The sequence below is a fragment of the Prionailurus viverrinus genome, chromosome F1, assembly GCF_022837055.1.
Source record: "Prionailurus viverrinus isolate Anna chromosome F1, UM_Priviv_1.0, whole genome shotgun sequence".
NCBI lineage: Eukaryota > Metazoa > Chordata > Mammalia > Carnivora > Felidae > Prionailurus > Prionailurus viverrinus.
In genome coordinates this window covers 39,839,696-39,866,066 of record NC_062577.1, presented here as the reverse complement: position 1 = coordinate 39,866,066, position 26,371 = coordinate 39,839,696, and the positions used below count along the sequence as shown (strand labels likewise).

At 50.3% G+C, this 26,371-nt stretch overlaps 1 protein-coding gene across 7 annotated transcripts in view; it reads right to left on the bottom strand.

The window, feature by feature from the left end:
• Nucleotides 1-26,371, bottom strand: part of ATP2B4 (ATPase plasma membrane Ca2+ transporting 4) — a 98,582-nt gene that overhangs the window by 10,561 nt on the left and 61,650 nt on the right. For 5 of the 7 annotated variants that reach the window (XM_047840115.1, XM_047840109.1, XM_047840113.1 and 2 more), the window contains exons 7-20: nucleotides 25,795-25,830; nucleotides 24,047-24,208; nucleotides 20,583-20,797; nucleotides 20,008-20,250; nucleotides 19,233-19,474; nucleotides 15,413-15,644; nucleotides 14,296-14,475; nucleotides 13,365-13,452; nucleotides 11,500-11,606; nucleotides 7,383-7,574; nucleotides 6,696-6,909; nucleotides 5,660-5,871; nucleotides 4,549-4,656; nucleotides 2,197-2,373 (exon numbers count right to left, since the gene is read on the bottom strand). In XM_047840115.1, the coding sequence (XP_047696071.1) occupies nucleotides 2,197-2,373; nucleotides 4,549-4,656; nucleotides 5,660-5,871; nucleotides 6,696-6,909; nucleotides 7,383-7,574; nucleotides 11,500-11,606; nucleotides 13,365-13,452; nucleotides 14,296-14,475; nucleotides 15,413-15,644; nucleotides 19,233-19,474; nucleotides 20,008-20,250; nucleotides 20,583-20,797; nucleotides 24,047-24,208; nucleotides 25,795-25,830 (2,408 nt within the window). The remainder of the gene's footprint in view (nucleotides 1-2,196; nucleotides 2,374-4,548; nucleotides 4,657-5,659; nucleotides 5,872-6,695; nucleotides 6,910-7,382; nucleotides 7,575-11,499; nucleotides 11,607-13,364; nucleotides 13,453-14,295; nucleotides 14,476-15,412; nucleotides 15,645-19,232; nucleotides 19,475-20,007; nucleotides 20,251-20,582; nucleotides 20,798-24,046; nucleotides 24,209-25,794; nucleotides 25,831-26,371) is intronic. The other 2 variants (XM_047840112.1, XM_047840114.1) reach the window with 1 other exon arrangement.

The window sequence follows — 26,371 nt, the reverse complement described above, 5'->3', positions numbered from 1 at the left end:
CAGGCTTAATACCAAGGGCTGGTTCCATTTATGTGACTTCATTTCCCCAGGTGGGAAGGTGGGAGGGCAGGCACCTTATGAGTCCGACCGTTCTTCTTATTTTTAAAGCTTCCCGAGAAGCCGTGAAATGTTTAGGGCGCGTTTCTGGATTCAGACCAAAGCTTGAGCTAAACTATCATCCCTTCATCACCTTATATAGTGTTTAGTTCCAGGGGACTGAGGAGCCCAATCCCATGGTAGGAAAGGGTTTGCACGTGGGGAGGACAGAGCTACGGTGCACACTCCTTCCTTAGTGCCTGTTAGTGTTACAAAGTCCCAACCTCCACAGTGAAAGTGGATCCCAGGGTTACCTTCCCAAGAGTCTAGCCCTTAAGTTTCCCAAGCTTCGGCTCTCTAGTGCTTTTGGGTCTCCCTAAACTAAAGGGACCAGGATGGGACAACAGCTGGGCAACACCTGTCATCCCCCACGTGTGCCAATGAGAATGACAATGAGGACCAACAATCAGATGGCGAGGGTTTCGCTAGAGCCCTGCTGAGGCTGACCGGCTGATGCCAGGAGAGAGCGTCAGGTGTCTGTGACTCAGGTGAGCACAGCCAGGCCCATTTGCTTATAGGGGTCAGGTGCACACCGCCAATGGCACGGATTTGGTCATGGTGGCATCTTCGAGGGTTGCCTTTGCTGCCTAGGCTTTCATGCCATTCTGGCCCAGCTGCCTCAGGCCCCCACAGGGAGAGGCAGTTTCCTAAAAGCTATGCAGGCTGGGAACCGAGAGGTATAGAGTTGAGGGAATGGAAATCGGTAGTGGAGGGGAAGGAAGATCCGTGATTCTCAGCCCCCCAGGACAGAAGTCTGGCAAGGGGCCAGGAGACGCTGGCACGAGGGAATCCTGGCTAAGAAAAAAAAAAATCACATAGGAGGAGGCAGTGACCCTGAAGGAGAGAAAAGCAGACAGGTTATTTTGAAAGGAGCAGACCTGAAGGAAAGCACCGGGCCTTAGAGACAGGAGCCAGTGGCCTGGAAGGGGGTGGGGGGGGGTGGGCTCGGTTTTGGCAGGTCCCGTGGGAATTTCCCTCTTTGGGAGGAGGAGCGTGAGGGAGGAGCCCCCATGTTTCCCTACCTAGCTCTTGCTTCCCTTCCTTCCCATCTCCATCATTGTCTCGTCTGTGGGAGACAGGTTCCCAGCATATTCAGTTGTGAAGGTTCATTTGATCTCTCTTCCCTATGCACTAAGGAGGTGGGCTTGACTAGGGAACTTTCTAAACCATCTGCGAGGCTAATTTTAGAGAGTGAACTTGTTTCTGGGCTCTCCAGCCAACCAGCAGAGAGGAACAGGCCTGCTCTCTGGGGGTGGGAAATCTCAGGACTAGGACAATAGAGGCATATGGAGCAAGGACAGGGCGAGAGATAGGATGACTGGCCTAGACCAGCTCGCTCACCCAGGAGCAGGTGGGTTACAGTTGCTTCGTGGAAAGGGAGGGAACCAAAAGTTGCTGTAGGGCTTCATAGGCGGGGGGCTCAAGCAGCATCGAGGCCATTTTACAAATTTCGAGAAGGGAAAAGGTTTGGGGAAATTATAGCTTCTTCCTTCTTGGGAAGCAAGTCTGAATCCTGCAAAAGATGCTTCGGCAGTGAAAGACTGTTGTCATTTATACACACTTAGCCACCAGATTCCCCACCATGGCCTTAAAGTTTGAGTGGGGAAGAGGATGAGTTTCTTTGACCAGGATCCCTCTCGAGAACAGCTACATTATCCTAACAGCAGCTCGAGGATGTGCGTGCAGCGTATGCTGGAGGTGCTGGCTGAGAGCTATGGTCTAACTCCTTCCTCCTCAAGGGTGGGGAAGGACTCTGAACGTCTCCCACCTTGAAGTGAGGTCTGGTGCTTGCAAGAGACCTTACACGGGAAGCTTGCCGGCCCAACGGGAGGGTGGCAAAGTGGGGTTTAGAGCCAACCTGAAGCTAAAGGACTATGCTACCAGTTGGTGTCCCGTGCTCTAGGCCCTCTGACTATGGAGCCCCCGCAGCAGCTGCTGCCCGATCTGTCCTGAAGCAAGGGAGCCCGGGCTGTCCAGCAGCAGTGAGCCTTAGGGAGGGAAGAGATGTCGGCTACCAAGAACAGCTGCTGCCCTCCCAACACCTCCCAACCTGGAGACATTTCTTCTCCTGGAGGGAGGACAGGCCACTAGGGAGAGTACCTGAGTCTGGATGCGGTTCAGGCCCCGGAACCAGAGGATCTGGCCTCGGCGCAGCTCCATCTCTGCATGGTCAATCTCATCCAGCCCCTCCGCGTCCTTGGTGATCTCCTCTTTCGTGGTGCCATGCCCGGCCTCCTTCAGGAACTTCAGGGATTGCGTAGGTATCGAGGAGATTATCTGAGAACAGGTGCAGCAAAAGGGGAGACATCAGAGTCAGGGCGGGAGAGCTGTCACTCAGCTTGCACGGTCAGGCCCCCGGGTAGGTCAGTCTTCACCCTATCACCCATGGTGGGGAGGTAGGCGGTGCCTACCAACTGGCGGACCATCACGAAGGCCTTCTGTATTTGTGGACATACAAAGGAGAACTTCCATTCTAGTATCTGACCAGCCAGCTGCCTGGTTAGTTGTAGATTTCATTCTCCTTCTGTCTCAGTTCTTCCTTTCCATTTTGCCATGGATCTTTTAAGGGAAGTAGAACTGTAATGCATGATACAGAGTAGGAAGGGACAGAGACCAGACCAGGGGGAAGACAAGTCTGGGGACAGGACGGTCACACTGCATGTGTATGGACGAAGAGAAGAGTGCAGGAAGGGAATGACCCTCTTCTAGTTACCACGGGCAAAGTAATTCCTGTGTATGACACGGGGGTGAAAAGCTACTAGAGGTTTTTCTTGGGCTTGGGATGAGGGAGTGGGTGGGACAGGCCAAGGAGGGAGGGACAGAGGAGTATTACCAGAAGACATGGGGCAGTGGGTTGGGCTTGCAATTCAAAATAAACCACACAGGAAGCTCAATCACTCCTCTTCCACAGACAGACGAGGAGCAGACAGGGTTTGGAGGAGACGGGGACTGTATGAGGGTTCCGATGCAGAGTCAAGTATTTTGAAATAGGAAGAAGGCCAAAGTGCAACTTTCGGATGACTGGAAGGAGCTCCGTGGTGCAGAAGGGAGGCCATTATCCGGCACCAAGGTTATGTGGCCACACGTGAGACCAGACGCAGACGGGAGTTTCAGATAGTCAGTGAAACAAGCGGGCTTCACCCAAGTATAAAAGGGACCCCCTGATCAATAAACACCGGCAGACAGACGGGGTGGAAGGACTTGTGTTAGGAACTGGGATAGCAATTAATCAGGGAGGCACCTCGGGGATATGAAAGAAGCAACTAGCAGGTTTATGGGGGAAGGCCTGCGGTCCCAGGGAAGGATCTCTGGGGCCACTTAGAGCAAAGCCACCAAGGGGGCCAGATGCCAGTCAGTAGAGAGTGGGGGTCTGCAAAGCAGAGCTTAGCCCGGGTCAGAGACGGGGATGAGGGGGATGCACACGGTGGTCATAGGGAAGGAACAAAACTTAACCAGACGTGATGATATTGTTATGATATTAACAGCTCACTCTTACTGGGTACTTATGGGTCCTGGACATTGTTGTAAGTCATTGGCTGATCAACAACGATGAACAGTGATCCTATTATCTTAAGTTGAGGAAACTGAGGCACAGAGTGGGTAAGACACTTGCTCGAAGTGATTCAGTTTGTAGAAGGGAGATGGGGATTCAAACCCGGGTGGCCGGTACCAGAATCTATGCTCTGAACTGTGTGATCTGCTTCTCTAGAGACCTTGCGAGTCTGGATTTATCTTAGATGAGGGTCAGGCATGCAACCCAGATGAGGTCGGGGTGAAAAACAGGATGCTGGGGAGCCCTTAACTATGTCCGCACAGTGGGGCGCCTGGGTGGCTCAGTCAGTTAAGCGTCTGACTTTGGCTCAGGTCATGATCTCAACGGTTGGTGGGTTCAAGCCCCGTGTCGGGCTCTGTGCTGACAGCTCAGAGCTGGAGCCTGTTTCAGATTTGGTGTCTCCCTCTTTCTCTCTGCTCCTCCCCCACTCACACCCTGTCTCTCTCAAAAGTAAACATTAAAAACAACAACAACAACAACAACAACAACCAGACAAAAACTGTGTCAGCACAACAGCTCACAGCCAGACTGTGGCTTCATCAGAATAAAGACTCCTGCTTGGTAAACTCCTCTGCTGCTAAGACCCTCAATTTCTTTTTTTTCTTCTTAGCAAAATCCCATTGACAATTTCCACTCCTATCTCAGAGAAGCTAAGGGACGTGCCTGTCTCTAGGCATGGTTAGAGAAGAGATCCGAAGCCTCCGAAGGGGTGGGCACTGATCAGTCCCCTCTGGGATCCTGTAAGATGGGAAGATCTTGAAAGCTGTGGGTAGGGAGGGGTGGGAAGGAGAAGATGACGGGGACGATCTGGGAGTCCCCGCGGTGCGTGTTCCATCTCCTCTAGAGGAAGGGGCGTCGCCGGCTATGCGGACCCACGCGGCGACCCTGCCGGTACTCACCTGGCCCCACAGCAGTTCTCCGATGCCAATGAAGAGACACCAAAACCACTGAGACAGGGTGAGCTTCGTGCAACTGAAGGGTTTACCCCCGAATTCCACAATGAGAATCTAGAACCGAGACAGAGGCAGCCTACCGTCAGGTTGATGGGTAACAGGTAGCTAGCTGTCCAGCCAAGGCCGTCATGGCCACATCAACCCCTGCCCCGTGATCCCTGTGGTGCAAGCCCTGATCGGCCTGTTGGAGAAGGAGAAGGAAGGAAACCAGAAGGGGAGAAGGGAAGAGAGACACAGTCTTTATAGAGACCCTGATGGAGGGGCAGATATCGTTACTATGACTATTATTAAGGGAAGAGCTGGCGATCCAGGGGGGCTGGAGTCTTCTTGTGACTAAAGCCAGTGGGTGACAAAGAGAAGGCAAAGGGATAGAGAGGGGGAATTGAGGAGGGGGGCAAATTAGGGAGATACCTGCTGGGGGAGACCCAGGAGCCGTTTGTCATAGGGCCAGCTCATGGTCTCCTGTATCTGCAGATGTTTTAGTCTACCTCTGACTAGGGCAAGGAGGAAGGAACCCAATCCTTTTACCACCAGGGCAACTGTGCCCTTGACCCCAGTTCTACAAGGGGAGCCTAAGTCAGGCTTATTGTCAACTGCATGTGAACCACGTACTTCTCTTTCTCTGTGAATTGCACAGCATTTTCTGCCACGAGCCCCTCGTGAACAAAGGGGCAGGGACAAGGGGAGACCCCGTACAGCACGTATTTGCACCTTTCACGCGTGCTGGCAGGAGGCATGGAAAGGACCTAGGAGAGTGGCCCTCTCTTTGGTCACTTTGTGAAATTTCTGTGTTTTAGAAAGGTAAGCAAAGGATCCCACAAGTCTTATTTGATTGGCTACCAACACGTTGCCTTGCCCTGGAGCACCTGACCCAGCAGGCTCCAGTTCTAGAGCCATGGGCAAATGGAAGCCACCTGGGAATCCGAAAGTGTTCAATCTACAGCCCGAGTGCCCATCATTCCCTCATGTCTTCTCCTGCATACCGAGGGAATCCTGTTCCCAGCTTCTGGCCTTTGCCATCCCAGACCTCCTACCCCAACTCCAGCTGGAGGCTCACCTGGCTGATGAACGTGCCCAAGACCACACAGCAGAAGATGAGGTTGCGGAAGATGCCTGCAAAGACATTCCTCTCTCCGTGGATCTTGCGGGAGTTGATTTCGTTGAAGAGCTGCATCAGCACAAAGGTGTTGAAAATAATGGTGTAGTGTTGGCTGGGTGGGGAATGTAGAGGCGCCTTCCTCCCGCTATCGATGTCAAAGAATTTCTCACCTAGTGGGGAAGAAGGAAGCATTAGTGGGTGAAGTATGAGCTCCACGAGGGCTCAGGTTGAGTCAGAACACGCTGGCATGGCCAAACTGCTTGCTGACGGCCGGTGTCCGTTCTAATAGGTTAGTATCTGAGCTACACTAGTTATCAAATACTTCTAAGTGTTAGTTCTCATCTCAACGCATCTGACCCTCTTTCTCAGTTTGCTCCATCGATTTCGACTTCTTACAGTGCAGCGTGGTGGTAAAACTGTGGACCAGGGTCAGGGCAGACACAGGTTTGACCTTAGTACCATTATTTATTCATTATGTGACCTGAGCTTCGGTTTTTATAATCTATATAAAAAAAAAAAAGCTATAGAAAGCCACCCTTGTGAAATTCTTTTTCTTTTTTTTAATTTTTTTTTTTAACATTTATTTATTATTGAGAGACAGAGAGAGACAGAGCATGAGCAGGGGAGGGGCAGAGAGAAGAGGGGACACAGAGCCTGAAGCAGGCTCCAGGCTCCGAGCTGTCAGCGCAGAGCCCGACGCGGGGCTCGAACTCACACACCGCGAGATCATGACCTGAGCCGAAGTCAGACGCTCAACCGACTGAGCCTCCCGGGCACCCCCACCCTTGTGAAATTCTTGAGAGGGGTACATCAAATAGCATAATGTGCCAGGTAGTGGGAAGAGAGGACACACTCAGTAAACGCAGCTGTTATCACTCCCAGTCTTGTGCTCAGTGTGCACCATTGCTACCTTCTTTCCCCAGGCCATTCTCTGCCCCCATCTCCATTTAGCCCTCCGACCCTTCCCCCAGCCCCAGCCTCACCCTCGGCTCACCGGCAAAGACAAGGAAAAAGATGACAGTGAGCTGATAGACTGCGTGGCCCAAGATGTTCTTCATCATAGTACGTGAGATCAGAGGCTTATTGCGGCCATAGGGGCGACGCTTCAACAGAGACTCCGTAGGAGGCTCGGTGGCCAGGGCCAAGGAGGCAAAAGTGTCCATGATTAGGTTAACCCACAACATCTGCACGGCTTTCAGTGGGGAATCCTGGTGGGAAGAAGAACCAGTCCTTTTAGCTTTCCTTGGAAAACACCCCCTACCTCCCTCCTCAGCCTCACCTTTGCCCCTGCAATGGCCTAACTCCCACTATCCACCCAGACTTTGGATCTGGCCATTTCTTAGCTGAGTGACCTTGAGAAAGTTACTTAACCTCTTTGGGCCTTGGTTTCCTCACCTGTAAAATGGAGAGAACACCCACTTCCCAAGATTGCTTTTGAAGAAGAGAGATAACACATAGGAGTACCCATCACAGCGACTGACAAGGATGTGCTAATTAATGGTAGATGAGTTACCATCCTTCCACACGGGCAGATGGAGACTCAGCAGAGCTAACTTCTGCCCCAACACCACCGGGGAAACTCTTGTCCGTAATTCTCAGTAGACAGTACCCCGCCTCCTGCGTTCCCCAGCCCCCGCCTCACCTCTCCCATCTCGCCCACCCCGCACTCCGCTCCTTTCACCTGAGTGATACAGGCTCCGGTGAAGGCCACAATCACGGCCACCACGTTGACAGTGAGCTGGAACTGCAGAAACTTGGAGATGCTGTCATAGACGTTTCGCCCCCACATCACTGCCTTCACAATGCTGGTGAAGTTGTCGTCTGTTAGGATGATGTCTGATGCCTCCTTTGCCACATCCGTGCCTGCGATACCCTGAGGAAGAAAGGGAAGGAGAACAGTGAGAAACTGGCTAAAGCAGAGCTTATCTACGTTCTGGACCAGGGCTGCAGTTCGTGACCTCCAAGAAGCTTCTGGACCAGGCAGAAACGCCAGAGGGCGCACTTGCCTTGCTACTAACCAAGCCGGCGTATTTTGAGTTCTCGCTTCCAAACATCAAGGGAAAATGTGACGTTGTCAGTCCACAGAAAACAGGGCTGGGGTCTGATGCCGCCGTGTTACTCCTGAACCCAGGCTGGAAATGACAGTTATCTTTTGATATTCCTTTCTCCCTTCTCTCCTACTCCCCCACCTTAGAAATGAAGGAAAGGATAGGAAACATGTCCTATCTATTCTACCTCCAAATTCATACATTTCTTTCTTTCTTTTTTTTTTTTAAAGGTTTTATTTAAAAAAAAATTTTTTTTTTCAACGTTTATTTATTTTTGGGACAGAGAGAGACAGAGCATGAACGGGGGAGGGGCAGAGAGAGAGGGAGACACAGCATCGGAAACAGGGTCCAGGCTCCGAGCCGTCAGCCCAGAGCCCGACGCGGGGCTCGAACTCACCGACCGCGAGATCGTGACCTGGCTGAAGTCGGACGCTTAACCGACTGCGCCACCCAGGCGCCCCGAAAGATTTTATTTTTAGGTCATTGCTACCCTCAACGTGGGGCTCGAACTCACAACCTTGAGATTAAGAGTCGCAAGCTCCACTGACTGAGCCAGCCAGGTGCCCCTAAATCCTTATACTTCTTTTGCTGCTGCTAGTATCTCACTCAAGTCCTTGTCCCTCCCCCCGCCCCCCACCTCTAAGTCACCTTACTTTTTTTTCCAGGAGGAGTAGTCTGGCAGCACAGTTCAGATGTCCTATCCTTGTTCAAAATTCTGTTCCTGGGGAACCACTAAAGGTTTCTGAAGAGACATTATCAATGGTTGAAAGCTGTGCTTTTAGAAACAGTAACTCTTCTAGACTGACAGTCAAAGCCCTCAACAGGTGAACTCGGGTGGATTCATTCTCCAGCCTACTCCTATCTAATCTTTCTGCTCAAAACCCACTGGTTTATTCACCGTTCTCTGAATCTTTTATTCACTTCTTGAATATAGACTTCTACTTACACCATTTCCTTAAACCTGGAACATCCTCCTTCCTCATCCATTTAAATCTCATCGGTTGTCAATGGCCCTTGCCATTAAGCCCTACTTGCTTTGCAAAACCATCCCTTACACCACCAGCCCATACTTCTATCCCAAGTCTTGCAAATCCTACAATCCACAGAGGAGTGTATTCATTAACTGGGCTTCCAGTAGTAGATGATTTTGTTCTCTTTACCGGGTAACAATATATTCCCTTTCGGATTGCAATAAACAAACACCTGTCATAGACTATACCAGTCAGTTTCCCCATCAGAAAGTTCTCTAATAAATCCACACAATGCCATAACATGCGCTGTAAAAAGGGGGAGGAAGAGGAAGGAGGACTCTATGTACTTACTACTATGGAATAATCTCCAGGTTACATGAAGTGAAAAAGCAACGCGAAAGAAAGAGTGTATGGTGTGTAAATAGATAAGCATAGATAGTAGTACAGATAATATCACTCAGCTAAGAGAATGGGATACAAACATAGTACGTGTTTGATTATGTTTTAAAGGAGCAAACAAAGGATACACCAGAAACAAGAGAAGTAAGTTACTTAGGGTTAAGAGGGGAGGAAACGGGGTGGAGGGGAGCAGAAGCTGCATTTCTTGGTGTAGACCTTGTTTTGTATATTTGACCTGAGAACTAGAGAACTACTTTATATGAGTATAAAACGAAATTAAGTTTAAAAAGCAATTTCCAAAAGGCAAAGCAACACGATATAAATGAACTGGCATAACCAGTTGGTAGCACAACTACACAAAGGAAAACTGTTCCAGGGGCGCCGGGGTGGCTCCGTCTGTTAAGCGTCCGACTTCGGCTCAGGTCATGATCTCGCGGTCCGTGGGTTCGAGCCCCGCGTGGGGCTCTGTGCTGACAGCTCAGAGCCTGGAGCCTCTTCAGATTCTGTGTCTTTCTCTCTCTCTCTGCCCCTCCCCCGCTCACACTCTGTCTCTCTCTGTCTCTCAAAAATAAATAAACATTAAAAAAAAAATTTAAAAAAAAGTTCCAAACGACAGTTTGAAAGACATAGTCCCTTGATGGCGGAACCTGGTAGAATATACCTCCAGGATAAAAAAAGAACTGTAAGAAAGATCTTGAACTGTTTGTAGTAGAGTAATTGTATTATTATTGCTCTTTTGAGACTATCACCTATATTTTAGGGAAAAGCAAATTATGATTATGTTAATGACATTAGGATCGGAATTTTCAGCTTAAGAGATATAAATATAAAATCAAGGAAGTTAAATAAAATTAGCAAGTTAGAGTTCTATAATTCTAAATTTGCTTTGGAAATACCAATATGGATTCATGAAGTATTTTACTTTAAAACAAAGAAACACAAAAACAAAAACAGAGGCATAAAAGATATATTTCCTAGCTTTGCCCATTGAAAAGATCTAGAAACAAAGAATTACTCAGTAGTCAGGAACACCCTGACATGTAGACTGTGTTCTCTAAATACCATTTCTCACCAAAAAGCAGGACTCCTTTGAGAAATGGATGATTCCAGGCAGGACGAGAAATATGCATGATGATTCTGGAACCTTTTATCATGCCAGAAACCAAGTAAGGTATTAAAGACAATTGCCGTTGTATCTAAAGACCCAGCAATATTCATGAGGCTGATGATGGGTCAATGTGAATGTCAAAATAACAACAAGGGCAATGGATCAAAACACATCAAATATACTTAAGTCCATGAGTTCATAAGGGTATTAAAAAAGTAAGTGTTTTTTTTTTTTTAATGCTTATTTTTGAGAGAGAAAGAGACAGAGAGAGAGAGAGTAAACAGGGGAGGGGCACAGAGAGAGGGAGACACAGAATCCGAAGCAGGCTCCAGGCCCTGAGCTGTCAGCACAGTGCCCGACGCGGGGCTCGAACCCACAAACCGTGAGATCATGACCTGAGCCGAAGTCGGATGCTTAACCGACTGAGCCACCCGGGTGCCCCTTTTGGTTGCTTTTAAAGAGAGCACCCCAAACACGGATTATTCTTGAATATCCTTCCACGGCTTAAAAAAATCACCAATAGTGCAATACATATGGGAGGCTTACAATCATAAGCTACTTGAGTGTGAGAATGACATTTGCAATCCGGGGGTTTCTACATTTGCTGGAATGTCAGAATGAACCAGTGTGCCTGCTAGGAAAAGCCAAACATTTCTGGGACCCACCCATGTGCTACTGAATCAAGATATCCAAATGTGGAACCTTGGAATATGCTATTTTATTTTTTTTTTAATTTTTTTTCAACATTTATTTATTTTTGGGACAGAGAGAGACAGAGCATGAACGGGGGAGGGGCAGAGAGAGAGGGAGACACAGAATCGGAAACAGGCTCCAGGCTCTGAGCCATCAGCCCAGAGCCTGACGCGGGGCTTGAACTCCCGGACTGCGAGATCGTGACCTGGCTGAAGTCGGACGCTTAACCGACTGCGCCACCCAGGCGCCCCGGAATATGCTATTTTAAATAAACTCTCCAAGTGCTTCTGATGCGCTTGGCCTCACGAGCGTAAAGCAGAGTGATGAACAGTGCTGGTGAAGGAATACGTGCTTGATACGTCGTGGTTTTCCTGCCTGTGTCGTCTAGTCTTCACACTTGATGGCTCTCCCACTACACATACTCTCACTGGCTGGGTCGTTAGGAGAGACAGAGTCAGAAAAAAGAGCACAGTGTGGGACGTGGAGGCACAGGAAGCGGCAGGCTACAAGAAGCCTGTCCTGGCTTCCTGATGGAGAAGGCAGCTTGCAGGCAGAGAGACGGTGTACTGAGCTGCTTACCATGGCAAAGCCAACATCTGCTTTCTTCAGGGCCGGCCCATCATTCGTGCCATCGCCAGTGACAGCCACCACCTGTCGCTGTTCCCCAACAGTGCTGTCGATGATGCCTGGGAGAAACAGACACACCCCGGTGAGTCCACATGGGCCATCTCAGTCCTCTGCTCCCCTCGAAGGTGCTTTTGGGGTTTTCCTCCCTGGTCCCTGCTACCACCTCCCTTTATTTCCTTTCTTTTTTATTTTGTGGGTTACAAGCTCACTTGATAGCATGTTGAAAGTGTAACCATCCTTCTGAGCCCTGACAGATCTGTCACTTCCTGAGAAGCTGCTACTGCTTTGCCTTGTTCTGTGCAGGCATCTGAGGTAAGGAAAGGCTAGAGGAGCACCTTGTCCAGCCTTCGATGTGGCAGCAGGCATGTAAACACAGGTAATTTACAAATAGAAGTGCAGTTACTAGCTGAAAACAACCACAGGAAGGGGTGAAGACCATGTGAGGTGAACTGATCCGGTCTTGGGCAGCCACTCTGGCAACGAGAGCAGACGGTGCACTCCTGCCCTCTGGTGGTCGGAGGAGAGCAGTGTCTCAGCCTCCAAGGCCAGGAGGCCTAGCGCTTTGAAGAGGGAGGAGCAAAGGGCACAGTGACAGCCAGCCTGAAGCCACAGGTGGTATAGACTCAGAAGGCTGGAAAGGATCCAGATCATCTACGCCACTCCCATCATCCTCCAGAGGAGAAAACTGAAACCCAGAGAGAAGAAACGCCTTGCAGGGTCCCGAAGCCAGCTGGGGAAGCCCAGCCATCCTTCCATTCCATCTCAGCCAGCGAGGGCCATGTGCTTCCTGAGCAGGAAGAGGAAGCAAAACAACGGGGGGGAACAGTTAAAGCAGAAAATGATACTTCCCAGGAGGCTGGCTTCTTCCGACCAAGGAGAAGACAGGAGAAAGATCGGGAGGTCAGAGTTGGAAAACAGCATGCACACACGTGCACACATCTACATGCACATACATGATACCTGGATGCCTTTTCTCTGGCATCCACGCTGGTGCCCAAGTGTGAGTGTGTGTGTGTGTATGTGTGTGTGTGTGTGTGTGTGACCATCTCCCTTTCTACTTTGTTCTTTCCTTCTTTCTTCTCTATGCTGGAGGTTCTACAGCATCACCCCAGGGCTGTGAATTGTTTCACAGGTGGCACCTTGACCTACGAGTCTGTCTTTATCAGGTAGCCTGTGGCAGCCCAAGGGCCCTAAGGCAGCTGGTGTTTGGTGGAGAAGCCACCGGTTGAATTAAGGACAGAGACCTGGGGGTTGAACTGTACCACTTGCATTTACCAGTTGGCCAATTTGGGTAAGCTACTCGTCTTCCCAGCCTCGAACTTCCTCATGTGCAAAATGGGAATCATTTAACCTGCCCTGGTCGAATAAAGTATGGTGTCTATTTTTATTTATTTATTAAAAAAAATTTTTTTTTTAACATTTATTCACCTATGAGAGACAGAGCACCGTGAAGGGAGGGGCAGAGAGAGAGAGGGAGACACAGAACCCGAAGCAGGAGGCTCCAGGCTCTGAGCTGTCAGCACAGAGCCCAACGCGGGGCTCGAACCCACGAACCGTGAGATCGTGACCGGAGCCGAAGTCGGACGCTTAACCGACTGAGCCACCCAGGTGCCCCAAGATATGATGTTTAAAAACAACTTTATTATATGTGTTGACTACAGATGTTGGCTAAGCTGTCTGTTCCCCCGACGAGCTGGAGAGCTCTCCTGGGACCTTCCTGTTCAGGACAGGGGAGTTGCTTTGGCCAACGGTCCTCGTCTGCCCTGCCCCAGACTGCCGTCTTCTGCCCCAGGTACCTGGCCAGCAGCCAAGCTTACCTTTTACCAGGGTGTGCTTGTCAGTGGGGGACGATCGCGCCAAGACTCGAAGCTTAGGCCAGATCTTGTCCAGCTTCTCTTGCTCCACCTGCCAACGTGAGACCACACCAGGTCAGGCAAGCCCAGAATAGTCATCCAGGAGAAGCTTACTTCTCCCCACGCTCTGAGATTCTGGGGGAGCTGGCATTCCATGGCCCATGGCGGCTGCTACCGTGGCCTCCACGGGACATGAAACATCCAGCTGAGTCTCCAAGGGCAGATTCATTGATGGTGACCATTCAGGCTCCGCGTGTCTCTTTTTTCCTCCCGGTTCCCTACTGGGGAGCCAATCCCCTATTTCTTGGAGCCTTGACAGGAGGTGGGCAGGGGTTAGCTGTTGGCTCCAGGGGCTAAAGTGCTTCTAAGGTCTTAGGTGTGGTTTCTATGTAGACCAGGAAGCTCTGGTCTGCTTCACACCCAGACCACATCCTCTTACAAACCTGTGCCAGCATTAGTCACAGGGTGGTGACACAGGAGGGTGAGGATGGAGGGAAATCAGTACAAAATCACTCCTTAACTGAAAAAAATCGGGAAGACGGCGAAAAGTTAGTGAGGCTGTCTCAAAAGTTAGCTTATGAATGAAGATAACGAGGAGAAAGGAAACTCGCAGTTTTACCCCCTGAGCAGCTTTGGTAGAAGGAACGTCTCGCTATGAATAGATTTTAGTTTAAAAACCACCCACTTGGCGGTACAGCTCCTCACAGCTTCCCCTCCCTCCTCTATGGGCTGCTGCCCGATTCATGAAACCATTTAATAAAGCCGATCAGATCTTCCAAAAAAACCAAAAACCAAACAAAAACAAACACACGACCACCACCACAAAAGCCAGCCGCTTTCTCCCGCGCGTCCCAGCTGCGCCACACGAGACCCAGGCTCCCCGCCCGCGACCCACCTCGCCCTTCTCGTTGCGGATAAGTCGGTTGAACTCTTTGCCTTCTAAGCACAAGAAGTCATCCCCAGGTGTGACAATGCCACATTTGGTGGCGATGGCCCGGGCTGTGTTGATGTTGTCACCGGTCACCATTCTGACAGTGATGCCAGCTTGTTTGCATTTGGCGATAGCGTCTGGCACCTATGGAGAGTAAGGCAAGGGGAAAGGAGGAGGTGGGGTGGTGAGGCCTGCTAGGCTGTCCCCGTTCAGGGTCCCTTCACTGTACACGGGAGGCAGGTACCCCAGGAGCAGTGCCACGGGGCACTGGCTACGTCCGGTCATTTTTATATTGTCCGGTGTCACCTCACTTCTGTCCTACTCACGGTACTACATTTGAGTTTGCCTTTTAGTGTAACTTGAGCTGAAGAGGAAATTTGCTTCGGGAGCTGGGTGTGAAAGCTTACTCTCCCTGCGATCTAGACTCCTTAGCAGGGCATATACACAGCCCTTTGAGATCTGGCCACTGTCTTCCTCCCTAGCAGACGTTTTTTGCCATTCTCCGCCCCCCTGGCCCATACTCCAACCATATCAGTTCTTTGCAGTTCTTTCCCCAATGCACGCTTGCCCCTCCTGCCTGGGGGCCTTGACAACTAACAGCCCATCTGTCTGAATTTCTTTCGAGCAGAGGCTTTTTCCGATGCCTTAGCGTCTAGAATAGTGTTCAGCTACCCTAGGGGCGCTCAACAAGAATGTGTTGCTTGAAAGAAGGCGGCTGGAGGCGGGGATGGTGTCCCAGTTAACTCAGCCTCCTGGCTGTTCTAGGTATCAAATCATAAGCTCAATGAAACCTATACTTCTCACCCCTCAGACGGCATTAACCATCAGAATGGCACCTTCTAGCAGTTCAGCACTCTAAAGCAGTTTTGTGAAGCTGGAAGCCTGGGAACATCCATCCCTGCAAGCGAGAAGCTGTTAGGTAACACGCCTGGGGTCACAGCTAGAAATGGAACCAGTACCCCAGTTCCTGTGACTCCTGGGTGGCTTCCCGTTAGACCGTGCTCAGCTTGCACACGCGCCAGGGGCTGTTGGAAGACTTCCATTCATGTTTTCTTACCCTTTGGCCAAGCCAAAGCCTCACCTCTGGGCGCACGGGGTCCTCAATGCCCACCACCGCGACGCAGGTCAGTTCGGTGAGGATCTCACTCTCGTTGTCCCACGGGGGCTCTCCGTCATTGAAATCCCGGTAAGCTATGCAGATAGTTCGGAGGCCCTCACAGGCCATGGGCTCGATGACAGTGCGCACTATCTCGTCTCGGTCCTTGTTCTTGAACGGCACCACTTCCCCTTTCTTGTCCAGGATTCGATTGCACCTGGGGAGGCACACGGTCAGGAAGCAGCACCCCGTCTCACCCAATATGTCTCTACGGTCACCTGCAGACATTCTGGCAACTGTTCTGAGGCCAGACACTGTTCTGAGGCCAGAAATCTCTCATCCCTCTCCCCCAGCTGAGTCCCTTTTTCCAAGGTGGGGAGGTGTGTAGGTGGATAAGGTCCACGTAAGCAGAAGGTGCGGTTCCCCCCTACCATCTGTCCCTACTCATATGTGAAGTCTTTTGGGGATCACCTGCTCTTTTGAACTTCTCAAAGGTGGAGAGACAGTTTTAATTCCCATGACCTAGAATAGTACTCAGTGCATAGGGCGTGTTCCACGGGAATGTGCTCATTGAAGGAAAGTGGCTAATTAGCAGCCAACTAGAGGCACTGGTTAATTCAGCTACTGGCCCTATGCCTACGCCTAACCTTTAATGACCTGCGAAGAGCCTAGCCACATTGATTAAATTATGCAACTTTCTATAATCAGAACTGAGCACGAGAAGGAAAACGGAACATAGAGGCACCATTTCTAGTACGTGCTGTGTGCCAGGCATGTTATGTACAGGCATACCCCGTTTTGTTTTGTTTTGTTTTGTTTTGTTTTGTTTTTTGCAAACTGAAGGTTTGTAGCAACCCTGCATCCAGCAAGTCTGTTGGCACCAATTTTCTAACAGCATTTGTCCACTTCCTGTCTCTGAGTTACGTTTTGGTAAGTTTCACAATACTTTAAACTTTTTCGTTATTATTATATTTGCTATGGTGATCTGTGACCAGTGAGCTTTGATGTTACTATTGTAATTGTTTTGGGACATCAAGAGTCGCGCGCATGTAAGACAGCAATTTTAATCGATAATGTTGTGTGTGTTCTGATTCCACTGCCCAGCTCTTTCCCCGTCTCTCTCCCTATCCCCTGAGAGACAACAATATTGAAATTAGGCCACTAATAACTCTACGGTGGCCTCTAAGTGCTCAAGTGAAAGGGAGAGGTGCACATCTCTCACTTTAAATCAGAACCTAGAAATGATTAAGCTAGATGAGGAAGGCATGTGGAAAGCCGAGAGAGGCTGAATGTTAGGCCTCTTGTGCCAAATAGCCAAGCTGTGAATGCAAAGGAAAGGTTCTTAGAAGAAACGAAAAGGACTGTTTCCGCGAAACCCAAGTGGTAAGTGCGTGAAACAGCCTTGTTGCTGATATGAAGCAAGTTTGAACGGTCTGGATAGAAGACGAAACCAGCCACAACGGCCCCATAAACCAAAGCCGAATCCAGAGCAAGGCCCTAACTCTCTTAAATTTTATCAAGGCTAAGAGAGGTGAAAAAGCTGCAGAAGAAAAGTCTGAAGATAGCAGAGGTTGGATCATGAGGTCTAAGGAAAGCGGAGATCTCCATAATATAAAAACGGAAGTGCTGATGTAGACTAACGGTGTTGGGAAAACTAGACAGCCACATGCAGCGAGTTCTCCAGAAGGACTAGCTCAGATGATTAACGAAGGTGGCTCCACTGAACAGCAGCTTTTCTGTGTAGACGCAACAGCCTCATACTGTAAGAAGATGCCATCCAGGACTTTCACAGCTAGAGAGAAGTCAGTGCCTGGGTTCCAAAGTTTCAAAGGACAGCCTTACTTGCTCGTTAGTGGCTAATGCAGCTGGTGACTTTACATCGAGGCCAATGCTCACTTACCATTCTGAAAATCCCAGGGCCCTGAAGAATTATGCTAAATCTACTCTGTCTGTGCTCTCTAAACGGAACAACAAAGCTTGGATGGCAGCACATCTGTTTATAACAAGGCTTACTGAATATTTTAAGTCCACCGTTGAGAGCTGCTGCCCAGAAAAAGACTCCTTTGAAAATATGACTGCTCATTGACAATACACCTGGTCACCCAGGAACTCTGATGGAGATGTCCAACGAGATTAATGTTGCTTTCATGCCTGCTAACACAACATCCATTCTGCAGCCCATGAATCAAGGAGTAATTTCGGCTTTCAAGGCTTATTATTTAAGAAACACATTTTGTAAGGTTATCGATAGAGATTCGTCTGGTGGATCTGGGCAAAGTAAATGGAAACCTCCTTCCAAATGCCATTAAGAACATTCATGATTTATGGGAAGAGGCCTGCATATCAACATGAACAGCCATTTGGAAGCAATTGATACCAACCCTCATGGATGACTTTGACCCTCAGGGTTCGAGACTTTAGGGGAGGAATTCATTGCAGATGTGGTGGAAATAGCAAGAGAACTGGAAGGAGCAGTGGAGCCTGAAGATGGGACTGAATGACTGTGATCTCGCGATCAAACACAGACAGATGAGGAGTTGCTTCTAGCGGATGAGCAAAGAAAATTTCTTCAGATGGAACCTATTCTTGATGAAGATGTCATGAAGATCGTTGAATGACAATAAAGGATTCAGAATAGTACATAAGCTTAGTTGATAAAGCAGTGGCAGGGTTTGAGGGGAAGCAACTCTAATTCTGAAAGAAGTTTTACTGTGGGTAAAATGCTATCAAATAGCATCTCTATAGCATCTCATGCTATAGAGAAATTGTTCATGAAAAGAGCCAATCTATGCGGCACACTTCACTGTCTTATTTTAAGAAACTGCCACAGCCACCCCAACCTTCAGCATCCACTGCCCTGATCAGTCAGCAGTCATCAACATCGAGGAAAGAGCCTCCACCAGCAAAAACATTATGATCACTAGGGGCGCCTGGGTGGCTCAGTCAGTTAAGCATCTGACTCTTAATTTCGGCTCAGGTCATGAGCTCACGGTTCATGGGATTGAGTCCTGCGTCAGGCTCTGTGCAGAGCCCGCTCGGGATTCTTTCTCTCCCTCTCTCTCTGCCCCTCCCTAACTCATGCATGCGTGCACACACACTCTCTCTGTCTCAAAATAAATCAATAAACATGAAAAAAAATTAAAAAAAAAGATTATGATCACTAAAGCTCAGATGATGGTTAGCATTTTTTTTAGCAATAAAGTATTTATAAAATAAAGTATGTTATTATTATTATTTTTATATATATATACATCATGCTATGGCACCCTCAATAGACTCCAGTCTAGTGTAAGCATGAGCTGTATATGCACTGCGGAATCAAAAAGATTCATTTGCCTCACTCCGTTGTGGCGATCTAGATCCAAACTCACAACGTCTCTGACGTAGGCCAAAGTTACACTGAACCATTTAATCATAGGAACCCCATGGGCATTATTCTCTGTTTTCAGGCTAGCAAACGAGAGCTTGGATCATTGCGGTCCGAATCCTGGCTGTGCCACTCTTAGCTGTATCACCTTGAGCAGGTTACTTCACCTCCCGGGACCTCTGTTTTCTCATCCACAAAAGGGGGATAACAATAGTATCTGCTGCACTGAGCTGTGAAGATTAAATGGAACAGGCCACCCGAAGGCACGTGAAAACTGCGTGGCCCCGAGCAAACGCTAAGATACTGGTTCTGCGGTCACCGCCCCGAAGCGGGGCTCACGTATCATTCGGCGGGGCTCAGCACGGGCGCGGGTTGCCCGGACCTTCCTGGGGGGGAGGATTTCGCAGGGAAGGAGAAGCGGGGGAAGGAAGTGCTCACTTGCGCAAGATGATCTCCGAGGCGCCCTTGCTGTACATGCGGTAGCCCCCGCTGGGCTTCTCGATGACCGTGCTCATGGATTTGCGCACCGAGTTGAAGGTGTACACCTTGTAGAGCTTCTCCTCGGGCACCTCATTGCGCACCGCATGGTAATCCTGCTTCAGGTCTGTGACAAAGCCCAGCAGAGCGCATTCGGTCTTGCTGCCCACCTGCCGCGGCAGACCTCCCTCCTTCTCCGGAGGCTGAGAGAAAAATCATACGTGGCATTTGAGTAACGGGCCTCGACTAGGGAGAGAGCTGAGGAAGGAAAGGACAAAACTTTCATGCGTTTTCTTCCCAAGGGTAAGCGGGCAGTGGGCAGGGGCGACTGTGGTCGCTGGGCCGTCCGGGGCTCCGTTTACCCTGGGGGTGGTGCTGGAATCTCACCCTGTGCGGGTCTCATTCTAACCCCCTCTCTGAGTTTCTGGACAATATGTACTTTCCTCCTGGTAAGCCCAATTCCGCTACCAGCACGAGGTCTCTTCCAGAGATTCCGCCCTCAGATGGTGCCTGGTGGGCGCTTCATGGCCGTAGATTTCTACCTGCCTCCCCACCTCCGCTCTCCTCCCATGGATCATTCCCTAGTCACGCCAAACACGTTCAGCGAGGAGTAGGAAACGTGACGGGGGATGGCAATTCAGGCAGAACAAACAAGAGAAAATTGCTCTGTCCAGAGGAGACTGACGGTCCCTTCCGACCACCCCGTTCGAAGTGTCCAGGCAAAGGGAGAGCTTACCAGAATCTTGGAGGTATAGGCACTGTTGATAGAAATGCCATTGACAATAAGGTCCAGGACCTTGGGCAGGAGGACATCAGGGCTCGGGATCTGATGGTAATGGGTGTCTCCAATATAAGCCTGTACCACGGTCATGCGGTTCATGGTCAACGTGCCGGTCTTATCAGAGCAAATGGCTGTGGCGTTGCCCATTGTCTCACAAGCATCCAGGTGCCGCACCAGGTTATTGTCTTTCATCATTTTCTACAAAGGAGATGAGAGCAGACTTGAGAGGGGACCGAATACAGGTCAAAGGCCATGTTTCAGCCAACATGTCTCCACCTCTCCTCCTCTTGTTGGCACAAAAACGCAGGATACCATTGTGGCGAATCCTCTTTAGATTCCACTGGCTTCCCGAAACACTGATGCGGCTGATCAAGAGGGTCTTTCACCTGTGAGCAGTGCCCGCGGCCTCTGCCCCTGCGAGGTGCCACGCGGGGTCTGGGGAGATGGCCCGGCCTTTCACCCCAGGCTACACGGCGCCCTCCCTTCCCATCTGTGTCCCGAAAGAAGGGCCAGCCTCGTTCCCGTCTCACCTTCACGGAGTAGGCCAGGGAAATGGTGACAGCCAGCGGCAGCCCCTCTGGCACAGCCACCACCAGCACAGTGATGCCGATGATGAAGAACTTGACAAAGTACTGGATGTAGATGGGAGTGCACTCGGGCAGCCACGCTCTGCGGTGGATCACGAAGTTGTCAATCACAAAGTACAGGATCAGGATGAGAACCGTGATGGCAGACATGATGAGGCCTGTCCGGGAAACAAGTCACATGAACCCAGGCTCCAGGGCCTTCCCGGGGCCCTAGCCAGAGGTGGGCTGGCAGAAGTTAGAGGCTTTGCTACCAGGGTTTAGAACCACTCCCTCTAGGGAGTCGTACCCAGATCCCCTATCCATTCTCTGTTGCTTATACATTACCGTGCAGGGAAAAAGACGCTGGTTTTGTCTCCCACAGACACAGGCTCTAGTCTCGGCCCTGCGCTAACCGGACTCGTGGCTTTGTGCCAGGTTTTGTCCCTCTCTGGGCCTGTTTCCTCATTCATAAACAAGGAGGTGGTCTCGTGTTCTTTTTTCTTTTGGGCAAGGTCATCTAACACTTTATGTTTTTTATTTATATTTATATTTTTTAAAATTTACATCCAAATTAGTTAGCAGATAGTGCAGCACTGATTTCGCGAGTAGGTTCCTTAGGGCCCCTCACCCATTTAGCCCATCCCCCCTCCCACAACCCCTGCAGCAACCCTCAGTTTGTTCTCCATATTTATGAGTCTCTTCCGTTTTGTCCCCCCTCCCCCGTTTTTATATTATTTTTGTTCCCCTTCCCTTATGTTCATCTGTTTTGTCTCTTTAAGTCCTCATATGAGTGAAGTCATAGGATATTTGTCTTTCTCGGACTAATTTCACTTAGCATAATACCCTCCAGTTCCATCCACATAGTTGCAGGTCTAGTTTTCTAAAACAGCATTTTATTGGGGTGCCTGGGTGGCTCAGTCAGTTGAGGGTTTGACTCTTGATTTTGGCTCAGGTCATAATCCCAGGGTCATGGGATCGAGCCCCACATCGGGCTCTGCGCTGAGTGAAGGGCCTGCTTAGGATTCTCTCCCTCTTTCTCTGCCCCTCCCGTGTGCATGCACATGTGCTTTCTCTCTCTCCCTCTCTCAAAAAACAAACAAAAAAACCCCAAAAAACAAAAACCCAGCATTTTATGATTCTATCTCAGACCTACCCTCTTTCCACAATTCATAACGTAGTGACTGTATCTGCCTACTTCCTAGTAGTTTATCAATTTGGGTTTCTCCTCTATCAATTCATGACTCATTCACAGCGATGTCCCTAAGGTCACCTGCATGACTAACTTTCAGAACAGTGTTTCCTGACCTCTCTCTTGACACGGCATAGATAGGAGATGACAATAATTTGTATGTTTACAATAAGCAAATATTTCTATAGTGCTTGCTATAGGCCAGGTAAGCACCTCACGTATACAGACCCATTTAATCCTCACGAAACCCCTGTGAGGTAAGTTACTATGATCATCCCCTTTCATGGGGAAATCAAGGCACAGAGAGGTTTTTTTTTTTTTTAAAGAAGATCAAAACAAAATTATGATCTTTAAATTTTTTAAATTTTATTTATTTATTTATTTATTTCGTTCATGATAAGTGTACTCTTTAATCCCCATCACCTATTTCACCTATCCCCTCACCCCCTTCCCCACAGAAAGTTTTCTGGAATGGACACTGGCTGGGTGACCAACTATTCTGGTTTGCCTGAGGCTGTGCAGTTCCCTGGGATGTGGGACTTTCAGAGCTAAAATCAAGACAGTCCCAAGCCAACGGGGACAGCTGGTCATCCTACAACACTGATGTAAATGGAAGAATCTTTTCAAGGTCAGAAGGCACCTGGCCCGGGTGCTGTCTGGCCACTCTGAAGGCTGAGGGAATCACAATCCGGGCACCCTGCACCTCTCTCTGGCAAAATATCTGGGAAGAGCTTTGCTTCAAACCCTAGTCTAATTTGGGTCTTTGCTCTTCCTGAGGGCCTAATGACTCAAGAGAATCAGAGCGAGGCTAGAGGTGATTATACCGATGAAAGCGTATTCTTTTGAGCTTTGCTTCAGCAGGGTCAGGGCTGATGTGAGGCAAACTGGGTGCGTAGGGTCCAAAATTTAAGGAAGTGCTCCCTCCCAGGGTGGCACGTTGCCTCGCCCGACTCCCGGCCTAGCTTGACACGTAAACTAAAACAAGAGAGGAGACCCGGTGGCCGGCCCACCAGGTAGCTCGCACTCCCTAAAGAGCAGGGCAGGGATCCGGAGGACAATAGAAGGGGTTAGGGGGGTCTGTTTAATGTTTCACACCTATGCGCCAGGCTCAGGAACGTGATTCCACACCCGCAATTCATCTCACCCGTGTACAGTTTATACGCAGGAGATGTCACAGCGGTCAAAATCAGCCGGGTACTAGAACTGAAAGCATAGGGCTAGAGTAATGCGGTCCAGCAGAACTCTCTGCGATGCTTCAAACGTTCGCTGCGTGCGCGGTCCCATAAGGTAGCCACGACCTGAGTGTGGACATTGACCAACTGAACTCAGGCTGACGTGACCGAGGAACTGAATGTTTAACTGTATTTGATGGTCAGTCGATGTAAGCGGGAACAACCACACAGGGTTAATGGCTCCGCAAAGCTTCTGGCTCCCCAGTGTGTGGTCAGCCCATCGGCGGCACTGGCATCGCCTGGGGGCTTGTCAGAGATGCAGACTCTCAGGCCCCGACCTCCTGACTCAGAATCTGCCCTTTAGCCAGGTTCCGGGTGAATTGTCCACACAGAATGTACTGGTCTAGCCTCTGATTGTGGTAAAGAGAGGGGTGGAGTCAGGAGATAATTAAACAGTGGGACAAGAGCGTACCTGGAGGGCTCTGCCCACTGAAGGCGCAATATTCCTTCTGTTTCCTCCTCCAGCCCCCCCACCCCCCCCCCCCCACCCCTTAACCCCCAACAGAAGGTAGAGGGAGAATGTAGAGGCAGTCTGGAAAGAGCCTCTCCAACCACAGGCTTCCTTTTTCCTCCAGTCCTTACTCTGAATTTACTGTCCTGTGCCTGGCCAGATGCTAGGACCACACTCGGGAACTGCCTCCAGGAAACAGGAGCCTCCTCTGCCCTTGAGGAATTTATAAGTCAATACACGAAACAGGTGGGTGGTTACCAGAGTCTTCCGTCTCCCTGAAGTAAATCTCCCCTGTGTGACAGAAGTTCTTTATTTCCCACTTGGCGGCAAGAGACCACGGGGCCTTTAACCCTCGCACGCTGGGACACGCTTCTCCCTGAAAAGGCCCAGGGAGTGGCCGGAGGGTGGCAGGGAGAGGGGGCCTACTCCCTGGGCTGCACGAGCCCCTTGGAAGTTTCGGCTTCTTTCTGCCGGCCCGGTTGGTACAGAAGGGAGACAGGGAGGCCAGGATCCAGAACAGCACTAACGAACAACAAGAAGCCGCCGCCCTACTCACCAGCTTTGCCGATCTGAACAGCCAAGCGCGTCAGCTTGCCCTGCAGCACCGACTTCTCCTTTTTGGGCAGCTTGGCCGCCTTCTTCTCCTTCTCCTCGTTGTCGGTCCCCTCCTGGCTGTTGAGTGGCTGGATTTCCAGGGCCACCCCATCCTGAGTTTTTGCTAGGGTGCGCACAACAGAGAGGACAGGTGAGCGCGCAAGGTGACGGCAGCGAGTGGCAAGCACGTGAGAACCCCAACTCCTCTGTCTCCTTCCTGGAATCCACCTCGGACCCCCGATGTCGATTCTGACCGCTCTCACCCCGTGCCAGACGGGGCACTTGCCTTGCACCCTCCACTGGGGCCTTGGAATGATATTCTGACAACTGGAGACGAAACGGGAGTGCTTTCGGGGTACGGGTTGCCTCTTCAGTGGCAGCTTCCTGGCACCACCTCAGAGCCCCAAGCCAGGCTTATTCCAGCAAGAGGATTAGTCATGCCGCTAAGCGCTATTACCAACAACCATCCCTCCTGGAATTCAGTGCTCAGAATGGTGAATCTTCACTGCAGGAAGGGGCCGATGGGGAAGGCTGGAAGACGTTTCTAGAGCGTAAGGGCCCTCCCGGTCTGCTCTGTTAAATGGTTCCTCTCTCTCTTCCTATAGACCGTCAGAGGAGAAACACAGACCCCCCCAATACAAGATGTTTTCCAGTTCCTCCTCATATCAGTCGGATGACAGCGGAAGGAAATGCCCTTTCTCCCCTGTCTGACGAAGGTGGGGAGGCACAGAGTGGGGAGGTACAGGGGTAAGTAAGTCTTTTGGGGGGGAGAGGGAAGAAGCTGGTATGAGGGACCCTCTGGAATGAGAGGGATAAAGACAGACATATAAACCCATTTTGCTTTCGAAAGAAGAGTTAAAGAGCCCTAAAATTAAAGAATTATTTCTGTGGAGCCCTGGTTCTCCGATGGGATGACTTTATTCCTGAAGACTCCTATGACACGGGTCCAAAGAGCAAAATAATCACTAGTGGCTGTCTCAAGAGAGCCATTCTCGCTGGGTCCCAGCACCCCTCCAGCTTCACCCCCGTTGGAGCTCAGCCCTTTTGCTTAGGACGCCCTTCCTGAGATACTGTCTCTGTTGTCAGACTCACAAACAAGACAGAGACGGGATGTAGACACAGCCACCAAAAAGGAAACACACACCAGATCGGGAGGAAGAAAACAGACTGAGGGGAGAACAAAGAAAGAGGTGGGGAGAGGTACAGAGAAAGGGCTCTGTCCAAGCACCCCCGAGAAGACTAGAAGAGAAGACCAGACCAGAAGAGGACACCGATGAGGCAGCTAGCAAGAGGAGGGTGCAGGGACTGCCCACCCCATCTCCCTCCACCGTGAGGACCCTGAAGTCTTCCAGCCCGGAAACCGATGACCTTTGGTGTTTAAATCTGGCCGAGGGCAATGAAGCAATGCGTTCAGAGCCCAGAGAAGAGCTGATCCATCCCACACGCTCCCCAAGAGAAACCTTGACAGGAGATTCCATGAGACAACAGCAGAGGGTGCTGTTGTCCCATTTTGGATTGGGATTGGGACCCCCCCCCCTCCCTCCTGAGACCGCCCCCAAATCTCTGCACCTTCCTCAGGATGAGGCATCCAGGCCACAGCAGCAGATAACAGATTTATGGAGAGGACAAAGGGAGAAGGCAGATGGCCTGGAAAGGTCTGATTTGAGTGTGGGCAGGTAGAGATGGTAAATGAGTGGGTGGCGAGGTTACCTTTGTTGCGATTTTCAGGGACTCCTTGTTTTTTACCTGTTTGAACAAGAAAGAAAAAAGTGGGGTGGAGACCCAAAGCGACTATTAAGAGATCAGATATCCAATCTGTTGGTCCTGCTCAGAGCCCAAAAGGGCGACAGCAAAGGGGCTGAGCGGCAGGGAAGGGACTATAAAGGAAGTTCACGTCTCTGCTCACATCCATGCTCACGAGGGGCTCTCCTGAATCCTGGGGGTGCAGACCAGCCACTCGTGCAGGTGAGTGCACACCCACACCTGAGCTGCGTTCTCCCGGAGCCCGGCCGCTGCTGGGAGGCTGCTCCCGGCCTGAGTCACATCGCTGGGAGAAATGGGGTGGGGGTTAGAAAGTGAGAGGCTGGAACTGTTTCTGCCTAATGGCGAAGGCTCTGAAAGGGGTCTCCGTGTCAATTCACCGGCACCAGGCAAGCTTCCTCCTTACTCATTTGCAGGTAGCTGCAAAAACCACTGGTCTAGCTCCTGGGGGAACGTGTTTCATTTCCTTTGGATAACCCGCCCTCCACGAAACAGCCTGAGATGGTCCTCTAGCCAAGGGACAGAA